The following is a 24,332-nucleotide window of genomic DNA, read 5'->3' on the forward strand; positions in this document are numbered from 1 at the left end:
CATTTCATTTCAGCTGCTCATCTATTTCTTTCTGCTGGAAATTAGAGCTGTGTGTACCATGTCCTCTGCCTTGCTAATCTCTGAAGGATCCTGCTGCCCCCAGGTGCAGTGGTGTATACTGTCCTGCAACCATTGTTAGAGCAAGGTTCAGTTCTCAGTATAGTATTCTTCTGTACGGACGTGTCCACATCATACATTTAAAACACATTTAACACACTCTTTGGGGGCAGGAACAGAGAATCATAGGATTGTGGAGTTGGAAGGGTCTAGCCCAGTGTTTCCCAAACTTGGGTCTCCAGCTGTTTATGAACTACAGTTCCCATCATCTCTGACCACTGGTCCTGCTAGTTAGGGATGATTGGAGTTGTAGTCCAACAGTAGCTGGAGACACAAGCTTGGGAAACACTGGTCTAGTCCAACCCCCTGCAATGCAGGAATCTCAACTAGATCATACATGACAGATGACCATCCAACCTCTGCTTAAAAACCTCCAAGGAAGGAGAGTCCACCATCTTCTGAGGGAGTCTGCTCTCCTATCAAAAAGCTCTTGCTGCCACAAAGTTCTTACCAATGTTTAGTCAGAATCTCCTTTCTTGTAACTTGAAGCCTCTGGGGCAGGAGAAAACAAGCTTCCTCCATCCTCCATGTGACAGCCCTCCGCTCAGATATCTCATATAAACATACCCAACTCCCTCAATCGTTCCTCATAAGACTTGGTTTCTAAACGCCTTGATCATATATTTTAATTTATATTATATTATATAATAATATAAAAATTATTATAATTATATTATAAATTAGCCACCCATCTGGGTAGGTTTCCCAAGCCACTCTGGGCGGCTTCCAACAGAATATTAAAATACAATAACCTATTAAACATTAAAAGCTTCCCTAAACAGGGCTTCCTTCAGATGTCTTCTAAAAGTCTGGTAGTTGTTTTTCTCTTTGACATCTTGTGGGAGGGCGTTCCACAAGGCGGGCGCCACTACCGAGAAGGCCCTCTGCCTGGTTCCCTGTGACTTGGCTTCTCGCAGTGAGGGAACCACCAGAAGGCCCTTGGCACATTGAACACACTTTTGAAGTACATGGTCCTCCCCCAAAGAATCCCAGTAAGTGTAGTTTACCTGTTTGGGTCTATTACTGCATAATGAAGAGAGTTACAATTCCTAGCCAACTACAGCTCCCAGGATTCCCTTGGGAAAGCCAAGTGCTTTGAAAGGGCTTTAAATTTATGATGTGGATAAGCCCTGCTGCTGCTGCTTAGCTTTAGCAGGGCAGTGGAATTACAACCTTTGTGCCAGGACCGTTTCAAAAAAGCTTGTTTGGGAGAACTTCCAACTGGGTTATGCTCCACATTCAGTTTATAGATGGGTTTTCCATCAGAGACAGCGAAATGTCATGGGCTGTCCCTATTTAATCATTATCGGAATTAAAACACCACTGATTTTAGTGGGTGTGGCTATTTAACAGCCTCTCTTCTGCCTTTAAAAAAACAGCCTTTTAAAACTGAAATGCTAAATCAAATATATTGACAGATGTATAGTTGATGTGGCAGCAAGCACATGATAGAGGCTGTCCCCCACTGCCACCCCATGCAAAGTGTCGTTATGTGCATTTTGGTGCTGGTGATGTTTTGAATCTTCTATTCATTCCACTCCTTCCTCTTCATACTTCCTTCTGCTTGTGGTCCCCCCCCCCTTTTCAAGAAACCTTAAGCAAAGGACACATTCTGCATTTCCACTTCTACAATGGAAGGAAATGCTTTGGGGCCCAGATGTTGCAGCCCTAGACGCTGTTAAGTTGCTTAAAAACTTCACCAAAGGTCAATACAAGTTATGCATCTCACACACAGAAAGAGCAGCACAGGGATTGCCACCTTCCCCACAGGTCTCTCCTCTGTGCCAGAACACACTGCTAGGCACGTAGCTTCATGGCCAGGCTGCCCTTTTAGCTGGGACTATCCTCTTTCCATGGGATGCGGGTGGTGCTGGGGGTTAAACCACAGAGCCTAAGACTTGCCGATCAGAAGGTCGGCGGTTCAAATCCCCACGACGGGGTGAGCTCCTGTTGCTCAGTCCCTGCTCCTGCCAACCTAGCACTTCGAAAGCACGTCAAAGTGCAAGTAGATAAATAGGTACCGCTCTGGCGGGAAGGTAAACCGCTTTTCCGTGCGCTGCTCTGGTTCACCAGAAGCGGCTTAGTCATGCTGGCCACATGACCCGGAATCTGTACACCGGCTCCCTCGGCCAATAAAGCGAGATGAGCACCGCAACCCCAGAGTCAGTCATGACTGGACCTAATGGTCAGGGCTCCCTTTACCTTTTTATCCTCTTTCCATAGGGCAAGGCAGACCAGGGGGCAAATGCAGCCATCCCAAGGAGAAGGGGGTGGAGTGTGAAGAAAGCAGCCTGGTGTAACCTGGTAAAATTTGCATTGATTGCTCCACCCACTTTTGCCTCTGGCCCCACCCACTACTGGCATGTGGCCCCTGGAAAGTTGCCCTTAACGGAATGTGGTCTTCCTGCCCCTAGAGCATCCAGCACCCCTTTCTTTAAGGTTAAACATTCTCAGGCAAGCACAAGAGGCAAGAGGAAAGCCCTCATAAGCCAGTGTTTGTTGCTGCCTTCGGATTCTTATTTGGGAAATGCTTATTTGGGAAATGCTGGCTATTTTAATATGTTAGAGTGAAATGTGTTGTAATCCCTGAATGTTAAAATGTGTGAGAGAGGAGAGAGAGAGAGAGAGAGAGAGAGAGAGAGAGAGAGAGAGAGAGAGAGAGAGAATTTAGCATTCAGGGGAATATTTTATGACACTAGGCCACCTGGTAGTCCCTCTTTATACAATGTCATTACAAAGATGCAAACTGCAACACCTAATGTAAAACAAGTTTCGTGGTTCCTCTGCCTATTGTTGGGGGAGGCGGATACAGCATCACCAAAAGCAATTCCTCTAATTTCATGGTATAAGTCTCCTCTGTCAACTCTTTCCATCTTCAGTTGTGGTCATATGTACTGTCTCATACAGTGTGTGGGGGGAAACCAAAATCATAGTTGGGGAGAATTCCTTCCTGTGTCCTATTAAAATGCCATGGCATTCTTAATACTTAGCCAAGCTTGGTGGTAGGTTCCCTCTTCTTCGGGTTTGGTTGCTTACCCTACTGCGTACTCCTGACCAAGTCATTTTTTTTACACCCCTCCACAATTTGTTCCATGCTGCATCTGCTCCTGCCTTGCCTAAATGCACTCAGTCTTCACAAACCTGTAAAGTTCTGAATACTGACGTGCTTCTGACACGATGGCAATGTAAGAAAAGCAGCCCTAGTTGACTTGTAGGATGGGTGACTCATGTTAATTGTTGAGAAGCAGGCCAGAATCTGCTTTGAAACAGTTTGTAGCAGCTTGAGCTTTGCTGTGCTCATTTGCTAAATTTAAACCAGATTACCTCTTTGGGATACAACTGTGTCAGACTTTGGCTTCTTACAGTTTTGAGACTGACATTTTCAGTCTCTCCACAGTTCGTGATTTACAATGTCTATTATGGATCACTCAGTTCTATAGTAATAGCATAGTAAGATTATGAAGGACGGCACTGTGGTCTAGACCACTGAGCCTCTTGGGCTTGCTGATTGGAAAGTTGGCGGTTTGAATCCCCGTGACAGGGTGAACTCCCATTGTTCTGTCTCAGCTCCTGCCAACCTAGCAGTTCGAAAGCATGCCAATGCAAGTAGATAAATAGGTACTGCTGTGGTGGGAAAGTAAACAGCGTTTCCATGCGCTCTGGTTTCCGTCACAGTGTTCTGTTGCACCAGAAGTGATTTAGTCCTGCTGGCCACATGACCCAGAAAGCTGTCTGTGGACAAATGCCGACCCTCTCAGCCTGAAGTGAGATGAGCACCGCACCCTATGATCACCTTTGACTGGACTTAACCATCCAGGGGTCCTTTAAGATTATGAATATAGGAAGCAGCCTTATGATTGTCACACCACTGGTCCATCTATCTTGGTATTGTTAGTGTTAGAAACTGAGATATGAAAGCTAGAAGCTAAATGGCACCTTAAACCTAGGTTATGGGCGCAACAATGGAATGTCTAAGCACGCTTTTTTATAACAAGAATACAAAGCTGAAAATGAATGACCTGCAGCTGAAATATTATGTTCATTATTCACATGGTCTATTCCTTCCCCTGCCCACCCACCTAATATTCATAAGAGGGTCTCTTCTCCAGTCTTCAGAGAATAGCTGGAAGCGGGGAGGCAGAAATAGCTCCTTCTTTCCTCACTCTGCAGTTTTAATCTGATATCTTAGGTGCGGTACTGTTCCCAGAGCTCAGAAGCTGCTCGTGCTAATGAAATTCCCTGTCGCAAAATGCACCCAAACAATGAGAATTTTGAACACTATTGTCCACACTGGCTAGCAGCAGCTCTCCAGGATGCCAGATGGGGAGTTTTCTCCAGTCCTACCTGGATCTGCCAGGGATTGAACCCTGGCAGAACATCACTGAGCTAAGGCCCTTTCCCTAACTGAAACCACCTGTTATAATTACAAACTTTACCTGTTCTTTGCATCCGTGAAGTGATGGTATAAACACAATCTCTCTGTTCTGATTTGATTATGCTGAATCAAGAAAGCAAAGAACACACAAACAATAGGAGCCTGCCATTGGGAGTATATAATACCAGCATATCTCTTTCTCTCTCTCCCTCCTTCCCAGGCTCTCTTAGGAGGTGATTAAAACAAAAGGGACAGTCCTTCATCAGAACTGCATAAACCCATCAAGGACTCATCTGGGTACTTTATGGTGAAAGATCCTTGCTAATTAACTGCCACGGAGTGATGGATTTTCACCCCCAGCCCAGCTGTCACAATGGGCGATGTGAATCATTTGCTCTGGGTTTAAAATGGTGCGATCCTTGAGAAATGGGCCATTTATTGCAATGGAAGCCTGGTGTGTGTGTGTGTGTGTGTGTGTGTGTGTGTGTGTGTGTGTTTTCAAAGAAAAAGAATATTAACCATTTAAAGTTCCAGGGAAAATAGCCAGGGAAAGTTTGGGTTTTAAATGAGGGTGCCAGCCTGTCTGGAAGGGCTTCGTACTATACTGTGAAGTTTTCAATGCCTGGAAACATTTGCAAACAATGGCTTTCCACAAAGGAGCAGGAGCTGTGGTAGGAAGCAATGTGGAGGTGAGTGGCATTGGCTGGGTACAAAATAAACGCAGATCTCCTCTGTCTCAGACAGCAGCCAACTCTGCAAAACTGCAGTTTGCTGCTTGTGGCAAACGTATGGTGCTGTCCATTTCCCATTCTAGATACAGAAGTCATACATACAGGATGGCAGTGGAATCTCAGGTCACATGCACACCTCACATTGAAATCACTGTTATACCACTTTAAAAGTCATGGCCCCACACCCCACAAAAAAACCAACAACCCATGGCGACTGTAGCTTGCTAGGGGTGCTGTGAATTGTAGTTCTGAGAGGTATTTAACTAATCACCCTTAGAAGTGGCCGTTCCCATGACTTTCAAAATGGTACCTTAGTGCTTTAAATCTATGGTGTTGATGTGTCCATTACACAGCACTAGTGAAGTGTTAGCATCTTCCCCTGCACCTGAAGTAGAAGTCTAGTTTAGGGTGGCCAGGACAGGTCATGGGAACTTAAAAAGAGCAAGGGGTCTACTGCCATGCACCCCACCCCACCCCCCAGCATCTGCTGCCCGAGGCAGTCACCTCACTTAGCCCAATGGTAGGAGTGGCTCTGCTACAGACAGCCACACTGGTAAGTATGTGCGTGTGAGGAGATTCATAGAAATAATGTTTCCCATCTCCTCTTTCTCTCTGCATCCCCCAGGAAGCCTCTCCAAAGCATTACAATGAGGAATGGGGCATGGAGGGTTGCTGGTGGAAGGGCGTTAGCACCCAAAATCAGGCAGAAGCTTTGGTGGTGGTGTCAAGGTGCTGAGCCCCTTTTGGGTGTTGGAATTCTAGGAAACATTCAGTCTCACTCGCAATGGAAGCTTGTTCTGTGCGGTCTGTCAGCCTGTGGGATGCAGTATTTACGTGGACCTGGTATTCCATCTTTGCCATTGCTGGGGACCCAGGGTTGTAAAGATAGTGCTGTACTGCAGCTCCCAACTCTACTGCAGCCACAGACTCTATTGCCCTGGACAGCTGCTGCCTGTCAGAACAGACAACACTGCGCTAGATGAACAAAGTAGATTGACCTGGTATCAGGCAGTTTCCTGAGTTCTTGGAATTTGGAATATACTGGTTTTTCAGACTCCTTACTTATCTGAACAATCTGCCAATCAGAGCATTGTCTGCTACTCTGACTTAGAGGTGGTTCCAGAAATCCTGCTTTGAAGGCAAAGAGACCATTATTATGGGAGCAAGGGGAGTGGGGTGGGCAAGGGAGGCTGTGTTTTTATTCATTTATAAATATATTCATATACTGCTCTGTCATGAAAAATATATCACAGCTGTTTACAACAATATAAAAGTGTGAAACCAGACAATGAAATCATAAAAGGTTAAAAACTAGATAAAAGGAAATTAGAAACAAACATCAGTACAGTGGTACCTTGGGTTAAGAACTTAATTCGTTCTGGAGGTCCGTTCTTAACCTGAAACTGTTCTTAACCTGAAGCACCACTTTAGCTAATGGGGCCTCCTGCTGCCGCTGCGCCACCGCCATGCGATTTCTGTTCTCATCCTGAAGCAAAGTTCTTAACCTGAGGTACTATTTCTGGGTTAGCAGAGTCTGTAACCTAAAGTGTATGTAACCTGAAGCGTCTGTAACCCGAGGTACCACTGTAGATCCATTGTGGGGGGTGCATTCTTAACAAGCTGCATAGTCCTGGAGGAATAGAAACATTTTCAGCAGGCTTTTAAAAGTTGGCACAGAAGGTGCCCACTGAATCTCTATTGGCAGGGAGTTCCACAGGGCTGGGCCAATGACACTAAAAGCTTGATTTCTCAATGTTGTCAAATGAGCCTTGCCAACTTGGGGGATGACCAATGACACTCCTGCAAATGAACTCAGTGATATATAAGGTTTCAGGCAATCCCTGAGGTATCCTGGACCCAAGTTGTCAGGGCTTTATAAATCAATACAAGAACCTTGAACCCAGCTCATGCAAGCAAGACCTGATTGCAACAACAGCTCTCCCCTCCAGTGGTTTCCAGCAGCTGTCATTCAGAAGCATAACTGATTATGGAGGCAGATCATAGGCATCATGGCTGGTCCCCTTTGACAGCCTTTACCTCCAGAAATCTGTCTAATCTTCTTTCAGTGTCACCCAAAGGACAGGACGTAGGCAGATGTAGGGTGAGGGTTTCACATCCTCACTTTCAGCTTCTGCTAGCCACGTCATGGACTATCATCCTAGAAGTTTTTGTGTCCACTGTCAGGTGCTGTACAAATGACTTTCGCTCAGCTGAGCAGTTTTAAAATTGTGTCTGCTGACGAATTGGTGCTTTGATTCAGTGGCTTACACAGGTCATTAATCTGCATAATTATTCCAGCATTGTGTGCTTATTTGCCTGTATTGTGTTCTTCTCGCCTTCCCAGGGTCGCCATGTGAAGACTGGGCAGCTTGCAGCAATCAAGGTTATGAATGTGACAGAGGTGAGCAGAGAGATCACCAGGCTTTGTTGGAAGTGGTGAGGGGGTTCTATAGAAAAGAAGCAGTTTCTAGCTTTCTGACACACTCTAGTTTGAAGAAGAAATGGAACGGAAGGTTGGTTAGGGGTGGCAACATCTGGCAACTTCAGTTTCTCTTGGTTCCTCCAGCCTTGGTTTACCAGCCTTAAATTTAGTTTAACAGCTTATGGGTTGGTTGGTTGGTTGGTTGGTTGGTTGGTTGGTTGGTTGGTTGGTTTGTTTGTTTGTTTGTTTGTTTGTTTGTTTGTTTGTTTGCTGGCTTGCTGGCTTGCTGCCTTGTTTTTAAGTTTTCATGAAAATTCCTAAGATTTTAGTTTAAGTTCTGCAAAGCAATCTTTTCCTAATATAATGCATCTCTGTTTGCCATTTTCACAAATATATGCATTTATATGCATGCTTATAACTCTAGCATAGCCATTTTTTCTACATTTTAACTGCCCGGAGAACTGAGAGTTCTTAGGAGTTTGCTGGCTAATACTACAAGTTACAAGAGGGGCGTTGTAAGGGACCCGTCCCTGAGTGTTAAAATTATGGCTTCTTTATGGGAGAAAATGATCTGCTTGTATAAATACAGTTCTTTGCACCACACATCCCTTTTCCAAAGGCAACTGAGGATGGTTATATAGGCAGCTGGTCCCGTTTTCAATCATGCTTGTGCAATTGGGGCATGGCAATGGATGATGCTTAGTTGTGTATATTTTTCTGGTCTATAATAATGAAGCAATGGAGCCTCTCCCTACTTATTTCTGGGTGATTATCTGTTTCCAGAGATAGCAAATAGAAGATTTCCTGTCGGTTCACTGCAGCCCCTGCTGCGTTTTCATAACATCACTGCCCCCTGCATATACCAGCCGTTTGCTCTGTGAAATCTAGGCCACTGTAGACAGGCCGGCAACCCACAAGTTGTTGATGCAAATATGTCTTTCAATTCCCCACCCCACCAGTTGTTTAAAAAAAGAAAGAGGTGGGGGGGGGGGACAGTTTTTATTTGCTGCCGCCCAGCTTGCAAATTGGTGTGGCAGGACTACAAATCTGAGTGGATACGTTGGGCTCCCTACTACCAGCTAGACGGTTCACCCAGTGTTGGCTTCTCTGACTGGTGGTAGCTGTCAAAGGTTTTGTACTGAAGTCTTTTTCAAAAAAAAAAAAAGGAATAAAACATGGACTATGAATCACCATGATTGACCTGGAAGGGAGAAATCTGACCATTTGGGACCCCCTGCTTCATCAGTGGTTCCCTGCTCAGGGACCTTTTGCATTGGTTTGCCAAAACAAGTTATACTCTCACCCTTGATTAGGCGACACGGCTGCTTTTCTAATCATAATGCCAAGGTCTCTGTGAGCCATTATCAAAAGCAGCAGAAATGCAAACTGATCAGCTTGTACAGGGGAGACAGACATTGCACAGAGTCATCCGTTTCGAGCCATCACAGCTCTTCTACTGTGTGCACAAAACATACCATAACTGCTGAGTGTGGTCCACCTTGCAGGCCTAGCAGGACCCAGATCAACACCTGGGATCTCCTGGGTACAAGGCTTTGTCACGGAGGTGCTGCCATTGAAAAGGCTTTTCCTTTCCTTTCCTTTTTTTTTTGCACCCTCGGCTTTTAAAGTGGCTGTGAAGTGTAGTTTGCTCTGTTTGAAGGACTCTGGCAGCTTAGTGGCTCTGGGTCCCCCTTCATTTTTAAGCTTTGATCTTGAGCCACTTCATTGTAAACTGCTCAGGCAGCAGGATGCTGTGGTGATCACCCTGGGACGATTTGCCCATCTGTCAGGAAGAGCTGCTTCAGTGTCGAGCTTTTGGGAGGGGCCTGGGAACTTTCAGTCTGCTGCATTGGATATGAGAGTCAGTGTGGTTTTTGCAAGCATCTCCCCAGCGCCCGCACTTCCTGTTATCTGACAGAATTAACTGGGCAGGGCGCTTTTTCGACAAGATCAAAGTCTCGGTTGCATTCTTCTTTTTGAGGGGAAACGGATATAACGAAGGCAGCTGCCAGACACTCTAGTTCATTCGGCTCTTATTCCTTTGTGTTCCTCCATTCATAATGCCAGATAAGTACTGCAAACTAATCATAAATTCACACAGTGGGTTTCAAGGCTGTTATTCAACTGATGGCTGGGACCCACCAGTGGATCGTAGCCTGATTGCAAGGTGGGTTGCAACAGGAGCACTCCCACCATCCAAATGTATGGTAGAAGATTAAGAGATGGGTCTTCAAACGTATATTTGGACCCTAAATGGGTCTGGGGCCTGAAAAGATTTAAGGTGCCTGCTTTTTATTGTATGCATTATGGCAAAATCTGTAAGATACCCAAGATTAGTAGCCCTAAAGTGTAGTTGGAGGTTGCCTTTGAGATAACGGTGTCACCAGTGGCGTAGCGTGGGGGTGCAGGGGGGGCCGGCCGCACCGGGCGCAACATCTGCGGTTAGGGCAAATCCACAGGTTAGGGGGCGCAAATCCACAGGTTACAGGGCGCAAATCCACGGGTTAGGGGGCGCAAATTACTTGCCTTGCCCCGGGTGCTGACAACCCACGCTACGCCACTGGGTGGCACAATAGCTCAGTTGTTCAGTACACGCTTTCCGTGTGAAAGACCCCAGGTTCAGTTTCCAGCAACTCCATGTAGGAATGGAAAAGCAGCCATCACATGTTGTAGAACATCCTTCCTCAATCTTGGGTCATCAGATGTTGTTGGGCCACACATCCCACCACCCTTGACCACTCTGGCAATGAAGGATGGGGGTGTTAGGGGTTGAAGTCTGGCAGTATCTGGAGACCCAAGATTGCTGACTCCTGGTGTAAACGATACCAAGCAAGATGGAACTATGGTCTGCCTCCAAATAGCTTCATATGGGTGTCTTTTGGGGGGGGCATTTTAATGCTGCTACTGTAGTCCATTTCACAACACTGATGCACAATTTGCATGCACAGGTTATCCCTTCCATATAAATGTGCAAGCACCTAAGTAGGATCAGCTACATTGTTTGTTGAATCTGTGGTAGATTTTCACGCCTTTTTTTTTTACAAGAACGTTAACACAGCAATGGCTCCTCAGTGAATGGGTGCCAGGTTTTCAAGTGAAGACCAGCTGCTTTGTACTATTTTGCAGAAAGCTGAGCTGATAGCCTGTGACAGGTACCCCTCTGAGCCCTGTGCTCCAGGTGGTTGTTGGGTAGCCTTCTTCCAAATCTAAATCCAGCCCACCTAGTGCGTTTATGGTGGATGCGAAGCACAGCTTTTGCTTTTCGAAAAATTGGGGAAAGATTTATAATGCTTTGTAATACCTTTGAAAAGTGCTTGGAAACTTCAGCTTTGGGAGCATGCAGCTCTCTTTTTACAACAGCTCTACTGGCTGGCTACTTGTCTGTTTCTGAACACAACTCAAAGTGCCATTTATGACCTATAAAGCCCTATATAACTTACCGGTAAGTCAAAAGTGTCTGAAAGTCCAAGCTGTCTGAAAGACTGTACAGTCCTACCTTGGGTTGAATATGCTTCATGTTGAGCGCGTTCGAGTTGCGCTCTGTGGCAACCCAGAAGTAACGGAGCGCGTTACTTTCAGGTTTCACCGCTCGCGCATGCGCAGACGCTCAAAAATGACATCACGCACATGCGCAGAAGCGGCGAAAAGTGACGCGCACAGTTGCATCCCGAGGTACCACTGTACTGTATTCCCTCATATGCACCTGCCCAGGTTCTAATACCTTCAGGGGAGGCCCTCCTCTCAGTTCCGCCACCCACAGCCACACTGTGGAGAGGGCCTTCTCGGTGGCTGCTCTCAGACTTTGGAACTCCCTCCCTAGAGAAGCTAGATTGGTTCCCTCATTGTTGTCCTGCTATCAGGTTAAGACCTTCTTGTTCCAACGTGGCTTTAAGTACTGACTGTTTTAAGACTCTCCAAGTGTCCCTGTTTTCCAGGGACTTCCCTGATTTAGAGAAATCGTCCCGGTTTCTGATTTGATCCCAGAATGTCCCACTTTTCCTTAAGACGTCCCTATTTTCATTGGAGAAATATTGGAGGGTAAGGAGTTATCTCACCTCTGAGCTGTCTGAACACAATCCTCTATAGAGAAGTTGTTTTTTTTAATTGTTTAATGTTTTATTATGTTTTTATGTATGTTGGAAGCTGCCCAGAATGGCTGGGGCAACCCAGTAAGATGTGTGGTGTAGAAATAGTAAAATTATCATTATGGAATGGGACGCCCCTATTTTCAGTGGAAAAATGTTGAAGGGTATGTGCTTTTAATGAGGGGTCTGGTGCTATGCTGTTTTTGTGGTGATTTTATTTTTTAACAGTATATTCTGAGTTGGCACCTGTCTGTCTCAGGAGACAATGTGTTCTGAACTGCAGGCCCAAAGGAAGGTCCGTGGGAATGGCTGGGTGCAGGTATACCAAAAAAAGGCTCTCAAAAAAGTAGCACCTACACAAAGGTGTAGACTTACAGGAAATTACTCTGCCAGGTTTACAGAAGGGACACTGTAGTAAGGAGATAGCTTGTCCAAACCCAAGCAACATTTATAACTTCTTTAGAAAACAAAGCAGCACCTGACCAGATGAGGGCATATGGCAAATACCCAAATCTTGCACATTGTTCCCTGTTCTGGGCTCAGAGCCCAACACCTCAAGCCCCCAAATAAGGATAACTTCAAAGCAGGCCAATTAGCTTGTCTCAAAGCAAGCACATATAAACACATATGAGCTCATTGCTACAACAGATACCAATTAATTGTGGGGTTATCTTGACTACCAAGATGGCGGTTGCAGAGCTTCCAGAACAGTTCACCTTTGGTTCAACACACAATGGAAGAATGTACCTTTGGGGGTAAAGTCAAACATTTGGAGAGTTACAGCACCTGCTGTAGTTTTTGAAACCAATATGGGTGAGACATGTTTTGTTGCAGCTGGGGCAGACGAAGGTGTCTGGTTGTGCTACTGCAGATGCACCATGGTGCGTCTTCTCTCTGTGCTCCTCCCAGCGGTCATTCCTCCTCTGGTCCCTGCTGTGGATACATAACTTAAATGTCTGTCTTTAGGCACTGTGATCGTCTGCAAGGGCTTTCCACATGGCGGAGTTAATGTTGCCAGTTTATGTTGTCATGTGATAGATAGATGATAGATAGATAGATAGATAGATAGATAGATAGATAGATAGATGATAGATAGATAGATAGATAGATAGATAGATAGATAGATAGATAGATGATAGATAGATAGATAGATAGATAGATGATAGATAGATAGATAGATAGATAGATAGATAGATAGATAGATAGATAGATAGACAGATAGATAGATAGATAGATAGATAGATAGATAGATAGATAGATGATAGATAGATATGTTTAATTGCTTTTAATGATTTGGAGGTTTTTTGGTCTTTTTTTAGCTGTCTTACTTTATCTGTAAGATGCCTTGTGTCCCTGCCAGGGGAAAAGGTGGGGTATGAATAAATATATACCAATAATAATACTTATAGAGGAGGTCATCGGAAATGACGTTAGCCATAATGTGAATGTCTTTCTTTTGAGGTTAAAGGCGTGTGCTTCGCACCTTAGGTCTGGGTGGGTTTCAGATTGGTTTCTGAATGTAAACATCAACCCGAGAAATAGCACATGTCAAGCAAGCAACATCTCCTTCGCATGTCAGAGCTGCTTTGAACAACAGTTTGTTCAAAGCCGGCTCTGCCGTAGGGCAAAATGAGGCAGTGGCCTCAGAAAACTGATTCTGAAAGAGCAGAGAGCATACAATTCAGATTTATGGACCTAAGTGAGGCATATCCATTAATGGGTGTAATTTGAGAAGGACCATTATTGAAAAGAGCCTAGTATTTCTTACTGCCAGGGAGGTGGTAAGGTGCTTGTAGGATTTTCTGCTTCAAGGTTACAGAGTAACTTGGCTAGCCTTGGGCAATATGTACCACCATGATGTGTGAGGTGTAAGATACCATTTGGTTCTCTCCCTCAGACAGCAAAATGCCTTGGACTGGTCCTGCTGTTGTTTACAGGCCAGATACTACCTAAGCAAATTCTGGGTGCTTTGATCCTCATTGCATTGGAGAGCAATTTCCATCAGCATCATGACATATGGAAGTAGTGCATTTAACGTCATTGAAATATACTCGGAGTTGAGAGTGGATTTCATGCTCTTTATTCAGCTCATAGTAGTGAGAAGGAATGGAAGTTCCCCCAGAATGTCTGCTTTATATACATTACTTACACAATGGGCCCCACGTGATTGGCTAATTCTGGGATTCTCCTGTAGGCCAATCAGGTTGCGGATTCACTTCCACCTGGAGCTGGATTGGGTGGCTCCTGTGGACGAATCAGACTGCTGCATTTTGGATCCTATTCAACTCAGTACATAACAGTCATGTGCACCTAAGCCCTTAGCAGTTGGTGGACCTGTTTGCCAAGCACTTGTCCAGTCTCGTTTTAAAGCTCCAAGCTTGTGGCAGTGAGTTCCACAAACACTGCCTTGAGTAGTCTTTCTTCACTGAGCTCAGCTCAGGCTCCTGAGAACTCTCTCTGTATATTGATGCCCCTGTAATCTCCCCACCCTTCTTTTTGCCCTAGGATGAAGAAGAGGAAATCAAACTGGAAATAAACATGTTGAAGAAATATTCCCATCACAGGAACATTGCAACATATTATGGAGCATTTGTAAAGAAAAGTCCTGTGGGTCAGGATGACCAGCTGTGGGTAGGTATCCAGTTTTCTCTTTCTGCAACTTTAAAGGTCCCTGTTTAATCAGTTACTCTCGGTGCCCATTTAGGGAATAGAGGTTTCCCCCCATTCAGCTCCTTTATATCCTCTCTTTTTCTCTCTCCCTCTCCCCTCTTCATTCCTTGCTTCCTGAACTAAGGGAGTAATTCGGTGTCACACTTTCCCCAACATTCTGTCAGGGCAAGCATTTCAGAACAATTCCCTTCCCCTTCCATTGCACTGGTAGAAGCTTCCACTACTGGGACCAGTTAGTAGAATCAGGGTGTAGAAGAATTTCTGAAAATTCCTTTACAGTGGTACCTCAGGTTACGTACTTAATTCGTTCCGGAGGTCTGTTCTTAACCTGAAACTGTTCTTCACCTGAAGCACCACTTTAGCTAATGGGGCCTCCTGCTGCCACCACGCTACCAGAGCCCAATTTCTGTTCTCATCCTGAAGCAAAGTTCTTAACCCGAGGTACTATTTCTGGGTTAGTGGAGTCTGTAACCTGAAGCGTCTGTAACCTGAAGCGTCTGTAACCCCAGGTACCACTATACAGTACATACCCAGCTGCTCATTGCACTCTGCATATATCATCTTATCAGGAAGTCTGTTCCGCATGAAATGAGAACCAGGCCTTTAGTGTGGTGTCACCTACCATTTGAAACTCTCATTACATATCATATAGGAACCATTTTTATTATTTTTGGCACCCATTGAAGACTTTCCTCTTTCAACAAGCCTTCTAAGTGGAGATTGTTATCCTATTATTTATTTTTATTTCTCTTTATTGCATTTATATATCACGTTTATCTTCAAAGGAACTCAAGGTGTTGAGCATGGCTCTCTCTCCCCCCCCCCCATTTCACCCTCACAACAACCCTGTGAGGTAGGATAGGCTCAGAGATGGTGACTGGCCCAAGGTCACCCAGAGAGCATCATGGTTTGAGTACAGGTTCGAACCCTGCTCTCCCAGGTTAGAGAACTATTAGGCCACACTGGCTTGCACTGCACCAACCTCCCCATTGGCTGACCTTTCCTTTCCACCTCCCAGGAAGCAGCAGCAATGTGGCCAAGCAGCAGTCACAGGTGAGCAGAGGCACTCCACATTTTCCGCCACTGCTTGTAACTAATCTAGGTCAGAAGGAAGGAAAGGAGAATGAGGAGTGGATGAACCATGCTTGTCCTGGGAAGGCAAACACTTCCCTTTTTCCTCTGTTCACAAGGGACACCAGTGCATAGATCAGGAAGCTATTTGGCTTATCCTGCCTGCAGTTTAGTATCTGGGAGACATGGGCTAATATTTTGTTAGGGAGGATCATACATTAGTGCAGAACATGGGACTCATTGGCCTTCAGGTCTTCTCCATGCCTGTAACTTTGTGGCTGCATAGGGAGATCAGTCATGGTTATCGACCATCTGGAAGCCGACTGATGGCCACTGTAATTGCCGTTTTGCACAGTTGTCCATGAAATTAGCAGTTGTGACCAGAGCAAAGGAATCTAATAGATGCAAATGTTGACTGTGGCATTAGAAGGTGCTTTAGTTATATATACATATTTTAAAAGGTTATTACAGGCAAGATGGAAACAACGGGAACATTAGCAACTTAATGCAGTGTGTGTCTGCATGAGTATGTTTGTTTTTAATATCGCTGACCAGCAGCCATTCCATCAGGCTGTAGTAGAGAGAGAGGCAAGGCAATTTCAATGGCTCTCCCAAGGCGCCTGCTCCATCTGGTTCTTTCTGTCCTCAGCTGTCATCTAGCAACAGCCATTTCTTCAGGCAGATGGAAAGCAAGATCTCACCATCAGCTTGGCTGAGAGACCAGCTTCATTTGGTCCCTCCTCTTCTCGCTGAACATTTTCCATTCCAGATGGTCTTTATAAGAGCTGCTATGTAGCTTTTACAAACTGGGGTCTGAATTTGTGTGTTTTCCTCTTCCCTCCTCATCCTTTCTTCTTTATGTGTTGTGTCTTTTAGATTGCAAGCAGGAACTGGCTTGTGTTTGTTTCTTTTAACTGATACAAGTCACTTTGGGAGGTCTTGTGGCTAAAAGGCATGGTAAAAAAATTGCTGCTGATAAATAAATAAACCTGGTAAATGTGCTGAAAATAATTGCTAATTAGTTTACAGGGTTTGTTTTGTGTGCTTGATTGGTACCTGTGGCAAAAGTGATACCTAAAGACACCCCAAAATTAAGAACTGGTCAAATCCTAGTATTAACAGGAGCTTGAAGATGCTCTTCTTCCATCCTTGAACAGTCACTTTCTAAAGCGGATCCAGCCCATTCATTATTTGAGATGGCATGGAATAACAACATAGTGGTCCCCACCCTTTTGCCAGCCATTAGATTCACTTGGCAAGTGCTAGGAACACAGTAATTATTCAGCTATACATGCACAGGAAGCCTACATGCACTCAGTTCAGATGGCATGCCCAAACCACAATTTGTCTCCCAGGGGCAGTGATTGTTTATTTTCTAAATGTATTAGACACTCAGTAGCTTTTGCTCTCTGGGCATCATATGAGAAAACAGTAAAAAACAGGATAAAACCACAAAACCCAGCAGCGTACAATATTGAAGCCACAGCAGGTAAACCAATTGACACTGGTCAAACCTTAATCAAATCGCTTTAAATTAAAGTAATGACCGCTCCCCACATTAAATGGGGGGCGCCCTTTGTGTGGTCACGCACAGCCCCCTGGACCCTATGTGGCACCATTAGCACAGTCTTGGCTTCACCTCCCCCCAGGTGGGATACCTGGAGGTCTCCGCCTACCTGAGCCAGTTGCCCAATCCCGCCTGGGGAGGCATTGCCAAGGTGATCAGGCCAGGTAGGGGGAGGGACTACCTGCCCACACAATAGGGGGAGGATCTTACCAATAAATAAATAAAATGTTGTGTTTAACTCCAGCCAGGCAAATAATAATAATAATGTACCTGTTCCTTACATTTCTTCTTTTCAGCAATAAATAACTGTGCTTTTGCTCTTCCCCAGCTGGTGATGGAATATTGTGGAGCTGGTTCTGTGACAGATTTGGTGAAGAAGACAAAAGGAAACTGTTTCAAAGAAGACTGGATTGCGTATATATGCAGAGAAGTTCTCAGGGTAGGAGTCACCTCCATGAAAGCAAACATTAATTTTTCTTTGAGTCAGACTTGGGATGGCATGCATCTGACACCATCATATGTACTAAGTGTAAACTCAAGAGCTTTGCTATGATGACTTCACCTATGGCAGGGGTCTGCAACCCGCGGCTCCGGAGCCGCATGTGGCTCTTTTACACCTTTGCCATGGCTCCGGGGCGGATACTAGCGAGGGGAGGAGGCGCATTGTGCACCCCGACACTCCCCACTGTGGCGGGCGCTGTATGGCTGTGACGTCGCATGGGGGCAGTGCGTGCGTTAGTCACGCACCGTCCCGACGTCACCTTCCCGGTTTTGCGGCTCCCAGTTTTTTCCCCCTTCAGAAACGGGTCCAAGTGGCTCTTTTTGTCTTAAAGGTTGCAGACCCCTGGCCTATGGAGCTACTGGAAAATGAGGAAGTTATCAGCAACACTTCAGGGGAATTCTGGTGTTTTCGGAAGTAGGAAAGAGAGGAGAAAGCGGGGATTCCATGTAGCCCAGTGAGCTTGCTCTGTGGCAATGGAATGGCAGTCTGTGAGGAGGGGAGGCAGAAGCCAGACAGTACTGTTAGAAGAGCAGCTGGCACCATGCATGGAGGTAGCACCCTTTCTTAAAATTAAACCTCAGAGAACTGCAACATCTTACCTAGCAACCTAAATTTTGCTTCTAGAATCTGTATTTTTCAACGTAAGTAGTGCCAGCATGTGCCATGGGTGCAGTCATCTCCCTGAGTTATTGGTCCTCTTGCTGAGGATTGTGGGCTTCCCATCAGAGCATCTGGTGCTGGACACTGTAAGAACAGGATCCTGGACTAAATGGGCCTTGGCTTGATCCAGCAGGGCTGTTCTTATGTTTTTAGGTCTTATGTTTTTAGGTCTAGCCTATCTAGACAGCGCACAATGTCAACACTATTGGGCAAGTCACCATACAGTCAACTGCATTGCAATATGTTCTTTATTTCAAGGACCTCCCTCCCACTACCCACCACAGATGATTATCTTTAGATGCTGAATGAATGAGGCAGTGAGAGAGGTCATTTCCTCACCCAAGATACAAGCTTTGTTGTCTAGTTTGAATAGAAGCAGGAAGGGACAAGATAGCTCAGTGTGGTTTTTTTATCTTCCAGGGATTAGCACACTTACATGCTCATCATGTTATCCACCGAGACATTAAAGGGCAGAATGTGCTCCTGACAGAAAATGCTGAAGTGAAGCTAGGTATGTGTTCCTTGTCTTTTTTTGATGGGGACTGTTATGTGCTACTGAATGCATCCCTTGCTGCTACAACGCACAACAAGTAGCGAAGCTTCAGAGGTAACTGTAGTGTTGTAAATAGGGACACTTGAAGGATTTCACATTTGTGAATTTTGAGGCAAACAGACCCTGATCCACAGCCCCCAGACTAATGTGGGGTTCAGAATGTAATCAGGTTCCTCACATCTCTGAATTCTGTAGTGCAGTTCTCAGCTCGAAAAGCCTTTTTAAAAGCACTAAGGTGCATACATTAAGAAATGCATACATTGAAATAAAATACATATACAGTGGTACCTCTGGTTAAGTACTTAATTTGTAGGTCCGTTCTTAACCTGAAACTGTTCTTAGCCTGAAGCACCACTTTAGCTAATGGGACCTCCCGCTGCTGCCGTGCAAAGTTCTTAACCCGGGGTACTATTTCTGGGTTAGCGGAGTCTGTAACCTGAAGCGTATGTAACCTGAAGCGTATGTAACCCGAGGTACCACTGTATAAATATGACTTTGCATATCCACTCATTGAAATTTGTGAATATAAGATTAACTAAGAAAAACAGGACAGAATGGATTTGTGAATGAATGCCAGCAAAATGGCTGTGGCCTGGAAAGAGGCAGATCCACCCATCCCTTGTCACGAAGATACAGAATTATTGAGAATTATATTTTTTTGGGGGGTGGCACCTTTCCCTTTAATTTTTCTTTCTTTCTTTGTAATACACACTTGGAAGCATATAGTTAAGTTTTCTCATCAAGTGAAGAAAATCACCTGTAGCTCCTTCAGTGAGACGAGAGATGGAGTCTGAAGAGTGATTTAAGGAGTTGTTAAACCTTTGTCCTCAGGGTTTGCTCACATATGCATGCCCATAATTTGATGACATAATTTGACAGCTTGACTATAATTTGACACCCACAGTATCAAGTGTTGTAGGCAGCGCGAGTGATCAAAGCAGCTCAAACACCACAGATAGAATATTTAGTCTTAGCTGAGATGGAGTGCATGTTGCACGGACTCAGCTCAGGGACAACAGGAACCCATGGCTTCCCATGGTGAGAATAATATGTGGCAGCACTTGCAACATATGAACGGATTGCTTGTAGCACAGACTTTGTATAGATAAATATATTTATATTTGGAATAAGTTTATACAGAATATAGTAAGTTATTAATAATCATATATGTATTAGCATTTATAAGAACCGTGTATAAATTAGCACATATTGAACTTGGTTCTTCTTTTTTCACTTTATTTTGTAAACACACACACACACACACACACACATGGCGAACCTTCAGCTTACATGCTTCCCTCTCTGCCTTGTTTGTGCCTGTGAGGAGATTGGAAGCATCCATTTACAGTTTTAACCAAGCCACAGTTCCTTGTGATGCCCTAAATCAAAGGACTGTTTGATTTAATTATAGCTAGGGAGAACAAGCCAGGATCACACCATGGTTTCTAATCCTGACTTGCTCTCGAACTTTAAGCAAGCCATAGTTCCCCAAGGTTGCACATTACAGGGAACTTTGGTTAACTTAAAATCAGAAGCTCCTCTTCCTTGATAGTACAAATCAGGAGAGAGGGAATGCATTAGCTTCAGGCTTGCCATTGTTTCTTGCCATAGTGGGAAACCATGGCTTTCCATTACATCTAACTGAAGCCTATATCTGCATATGTTCAGCCATTGTCTGTCCTTCTAACTGATTAATTAGATGTATTATATATACATAAATGTATAGGCAAGAAAAGCATTAGTTTTGAAGGGGGGAAATGCATTTTCACTTTTCACAATGATGCCTACACATGCATAGCACGCACCATCTCTAAAGAGATACTCCCTCATGTTCAAAAGAAGAATGCCTCTTCAAAGAAGGGCATTTGAAGAGGAATTCTCACCCTTCAAAAACATGCAAGAAGCATCACTGTGTGATGAAGAACTAGGAATGTCCATTCTAAGAGGGTATTTGAAAAGTGATTCCCTCCTGCCTAAGAGAAGAGGAATGACTCTTCTTAGAATGTGGAGTTGTAAGTACTTACATTTCTAAAAAGCGTTAACATTTTTTTAAAAAAACCAACACCTTCCTGATTCACTTGGACCAAGTTTTTAATCAGTCTCGATTAAATGGGCTATACCCAATGTTCATTTTCAGCTAATGCAAGTTTTACTGTTGTGCAAGAGCAGAACCCAATGCAATAGCTGCATTGCAATAGCTGCACTATCAGAAACTGGTGCAACAGATTGTGCAATCTATTTCACAACAAAGTTACCAGCAACCTGCTTAGGTTGGTTGTGCAACGGTGTTTTGCTAGTGCAAAACATTTCACCAGCAGAACAAGCATATCGCTGAATGACTTTTAACTTAGCAGTACATTGGACATGACACAATGTAATTGCTTGATCAACTGAGCATTTTATCCCTCCTCATCACCTCAAGCACAATGTTTTGACTGGATTCAGTTCATGCATTCAGCTGCACGTCACCAAGAGCATATGAGGGCCCTTCCCTGTGGTCATGCTCTGCTTTTTTGCAACCAGCTGTGTGGTTCCACGCACCCCTCGCTTGCTTCATTGCTTGTGCCTGCTTGGCTTTTGCAGTGGATTTTGGAGTGAGTGCCCAACTAGACAGGACAATTGGCAGAAGGAACACATTCATTGGGACCCCCTACTGGATGGCACCAGAGGTCATTGCTTGTGATGAAAACCCAGAGTCAACATATGACTACAGAGTAAGTCCTGTTGCTGCTGGCTGACCTCCTGCCCACCTCCTCTCCAAGCACTTTGGCCAAAACATGCTTTGTTCTCACTTCTTTCTTTGCTCTGGAAACAAATATGTTTGGTTTTTTCCTCCACTTCTTTAAATCAACCACTGTGATCTGCACCACAACAGTCTTCCACCTCATAAATATTGCCTTATGTACTCTTCTGTATCCAGCCCTCCTTTGTCCCCTACGCCGCCTTCCAGTCCACGGCTATTTCTTCCACAGCATCCCTTCTGTATCTAAAGTCAGCTCCCTGTTTTTTGTTTTGATCACATCACACCTTCACTGTTGTTTTCTCCCTCTGTTTTCTTGCTCAGTTCTGATTCCCCTCGGTCACTTTGCTCTCACTTAAAACCTTGGCCAATGAACAGAATAAGCAGGTGTTTTGTTGCTGTAATAGAGTTTGGATGAGAGGGAAAAGGAAGGAGAAGAGCCCTTGGAGTATAACGTTTTAAGACTTTCCAGAGTTGGGAAGTGACAGTTGACAACTGGGAGAGGATGGAAGTGGTTTGGTTGGGTGGGAATGGGTTTAGGAAATTAGTAGCTCTGATCCTGTTCATCAGAGATTTCAGTTTACCTGAGAATTTATTTTTATTGTTTCTTAATTAAACACTCTGTCTGGGGTTAACTCTAAGTACCGTATTTTTCGCCCTATAGGACGCACTTTTTCCCCTTCAAAAATGAAGGGGAAATGTGTGTGCGTCCTATGGGGCAAATGCAGGCTTTCGCTGAAGCCTGGAGAGCGAGAGGAGTCGGTGCGCACCGGCCCCTCTCGCTCTCCAGGCTTCAGGAAGCTATCCGCAAGCCTTGGGAGCCTGTGGGAGTTCCCGCCAGGCTCCTACGGCTTGCGCAGAGCTGCCTCCACACCTGAAGCCCGGGCGCGCTGAGCAGTCGCGCCCGGTCTTCGGGTAGCTCTGCGCAAGCCGCGGGAGGGCTCCCACGGCTTGCGGAGAGCAGCCTGTTCTGGGGGCTGGGGAAGCTCGGGCTTCCCCCGCCCCAGCCCCGCGCCTGGTGGGGGGAATAATTTTTTCCCCTTTATTTCCCCCCAAAAAAACTAGGTGCATCCTATGGGCCGGTGCGTCCTATGGGGCGAAAAATACGGTAATTGCCAGTGAAAGTAGGCTTAAAAGGATTGAACACCTATTCCTATATCTGAAGAAGTGTGCATGCACACGAAAGCTTATACCCAGAGCAAACTTAGTTGGTCTCTAAGGTGCTACTGGACATGTGCATACATGAATGAAAATAACATAGATAGATGCATTGTATTAGGAAACTGCTCTGCCAAAAATGTGCATATTAGGCAAAATTGCATTCATAAATGTATTTATTAGAAGAAATTTGCACTAAAATGCTGATAATTTTCATGAGGACCTTTGAAAAAAATGCAAACTGATGTGTAAATGTTGTTAATTTAACTTAAGATTAGAAAGATGAGAAAAAGAGAAAGTGCAATCAGCACATTTGCCCGTCCCTATGCAATGGTTGAGTTGCATTCCACTTGGTAGGCCCTAAGTGGTGCCAACCTGCTCTCTACTGTCCCTTTATGTTTATGCATTGTCTGTTTTCCTTTAGAGTGACTTGTGGTCACTGGGAATCACAGCTATCGAGATGGCCGAAGGGGCTCCTCGTAAGTTTAGTTTTGTTTTGCCTTCTATAACATGTTCAGTCTTAATGTCAGTGCCCTTGTTGAATGTAGAACATTGGCTGAATATGTGTATTTCCAAGTTTACATAGCCTCCAGTAAATTGTCCTTGTGGTTACTAAACCGAATAATAGATTTATTTGTAACTAGAGGTAAACACACACATAGCAGCAGCAGCAGCAGCACTGTTGCTCAAAGCAAGGAACTTTTTGCTACTCATTCATGCAGCCAATTTCCACCCAACCCTTTTGAAGCCATTGTGTGATGGAAAACCAATGCAACACCAGTGGTGGACTAGGGTACTATGGCACCCTATGCAAGGCCAAGACTCCCCCTCCCACCGGCAGCCCTAACACTGCCATCCCAAAGATGGGTAAGGAGGTGTCTGGCTTTGGGAGGGAGGCACAAAGGCTCTAGCAGGGTCCTATAGTCCTCCTACCTCCTTCCCCAAGCTGGGAAAGTGCTAACTAGACTTTGGGAATGAGATGGAAGGACTCTAAACCCCTTTTAGAGCCTCACACCTCCTTCCCAAAGCCCAGCACACAGCCCTAAATCCACCCCTGGCAACATACTTGCCTGTTCCACAAATCCCATTATCCCACCCACCCCTCCCAGAGCTGTGAAGGCTGTGGTTTTCCATGATAAATGATACAGAGAATCTTACAAAATAACAAGACTCCAGCCAATGGAGTAAAATGCAGAAAGTAAGAACTGGAAATGCATTTGGCTTGCTAGAAGAGCCAAGCATGTAGCAAGAGGAAGGACTGGCTCACATATGCATGTTCATCACATGATAGCTATAACATCTAGTGAACACTTGGGACAACATGGATCAAGCACCACAGTGACGATTTTCACATCATGTCACACAGTCAGAAATTCAAGCCTTATAAGTGGAGCCAGTTTATACATTCATCTTGCTGCCATCAATGGCTAGTTAAGGCATGCAAGTTGCTCATGAAATGTTGTGTGCTGTTTGTTAACTCACAAGGAACTTGCATTTGTCTGAAGGTGACATCACAGCTAGAACAACATAGATAGCATTTTCAGATTGCCTTGTACACAATAGACCACACTTAGTCATACCTAAAGCAAGCCCATTGAAATCAATGGGACTTGTGAGTCATGACTACCTAAATCCCGTTGGTGCTGTTGCAAGTACGATTAAGTCTGGATGCAACCCAGTG

At 44.8% G+C, this 24,332-nt stretch overlaps 1 protein-coding gene across 7 annotated transcripts in view; it reads left to right on the forward strand.

Moving 5' to 3' along the window:
• The window catches only part of NRK (Nik related kinase), a 126,704-nt gene that overhangs the window by 18,732 nt on the left and 83,640 nt on the right, over window positions 1-24,332 (forward strand). For 5 of the 7 annotated variants that reach the window (XM_077922435.1, XM_077922436.1, XM_077922437.1 and 2 more), the window contains exons 3-8: window positions 7,568-7,624; window positions 14,236-14,361; window positions 17,367-17,477; window positions 18,621-18,711; window positions 21,337-21,467; window positions 23,076-23,130. In XM_077922435.1, the coding sequence (XP_077778561.1) occupies window positions 7,568-7,624; window positions 14,236-14,361; window positions 17,367-17,477; window positions 18,621-18,711; window positions 21,337-21,467; window positions 23,076-23,130 (571 nt within the window). Of the gene's footprint in view, window positions 1-7,567; window positions 7,625-14,235; window positions 14,362-17,366; window positions 17,478-18,619; window positions 18,712-21,336; window positions 21,468-23,075; window positions 23,131-24,332 lie in introns of those variants that run through there. The other 2 variants (XM_077922438.1, XM_077922439.1) reach the window with 2 other exon arrangements.

The sequence above is a fragment of the Podarcis muralis genome, chromosome Z (genome assembly GCF_964188315.1).
Source record: "Podarcis muralis chromosome Z, rPodMur119.hap1.1, whole genome shotgun sequence".
NCBI classification, from domain to species: Eukaryota; Metazoa; Chordata; class Lepidosauria; order Squamata; family Lacertidae; genus Podarcis; species Podarcis muralis.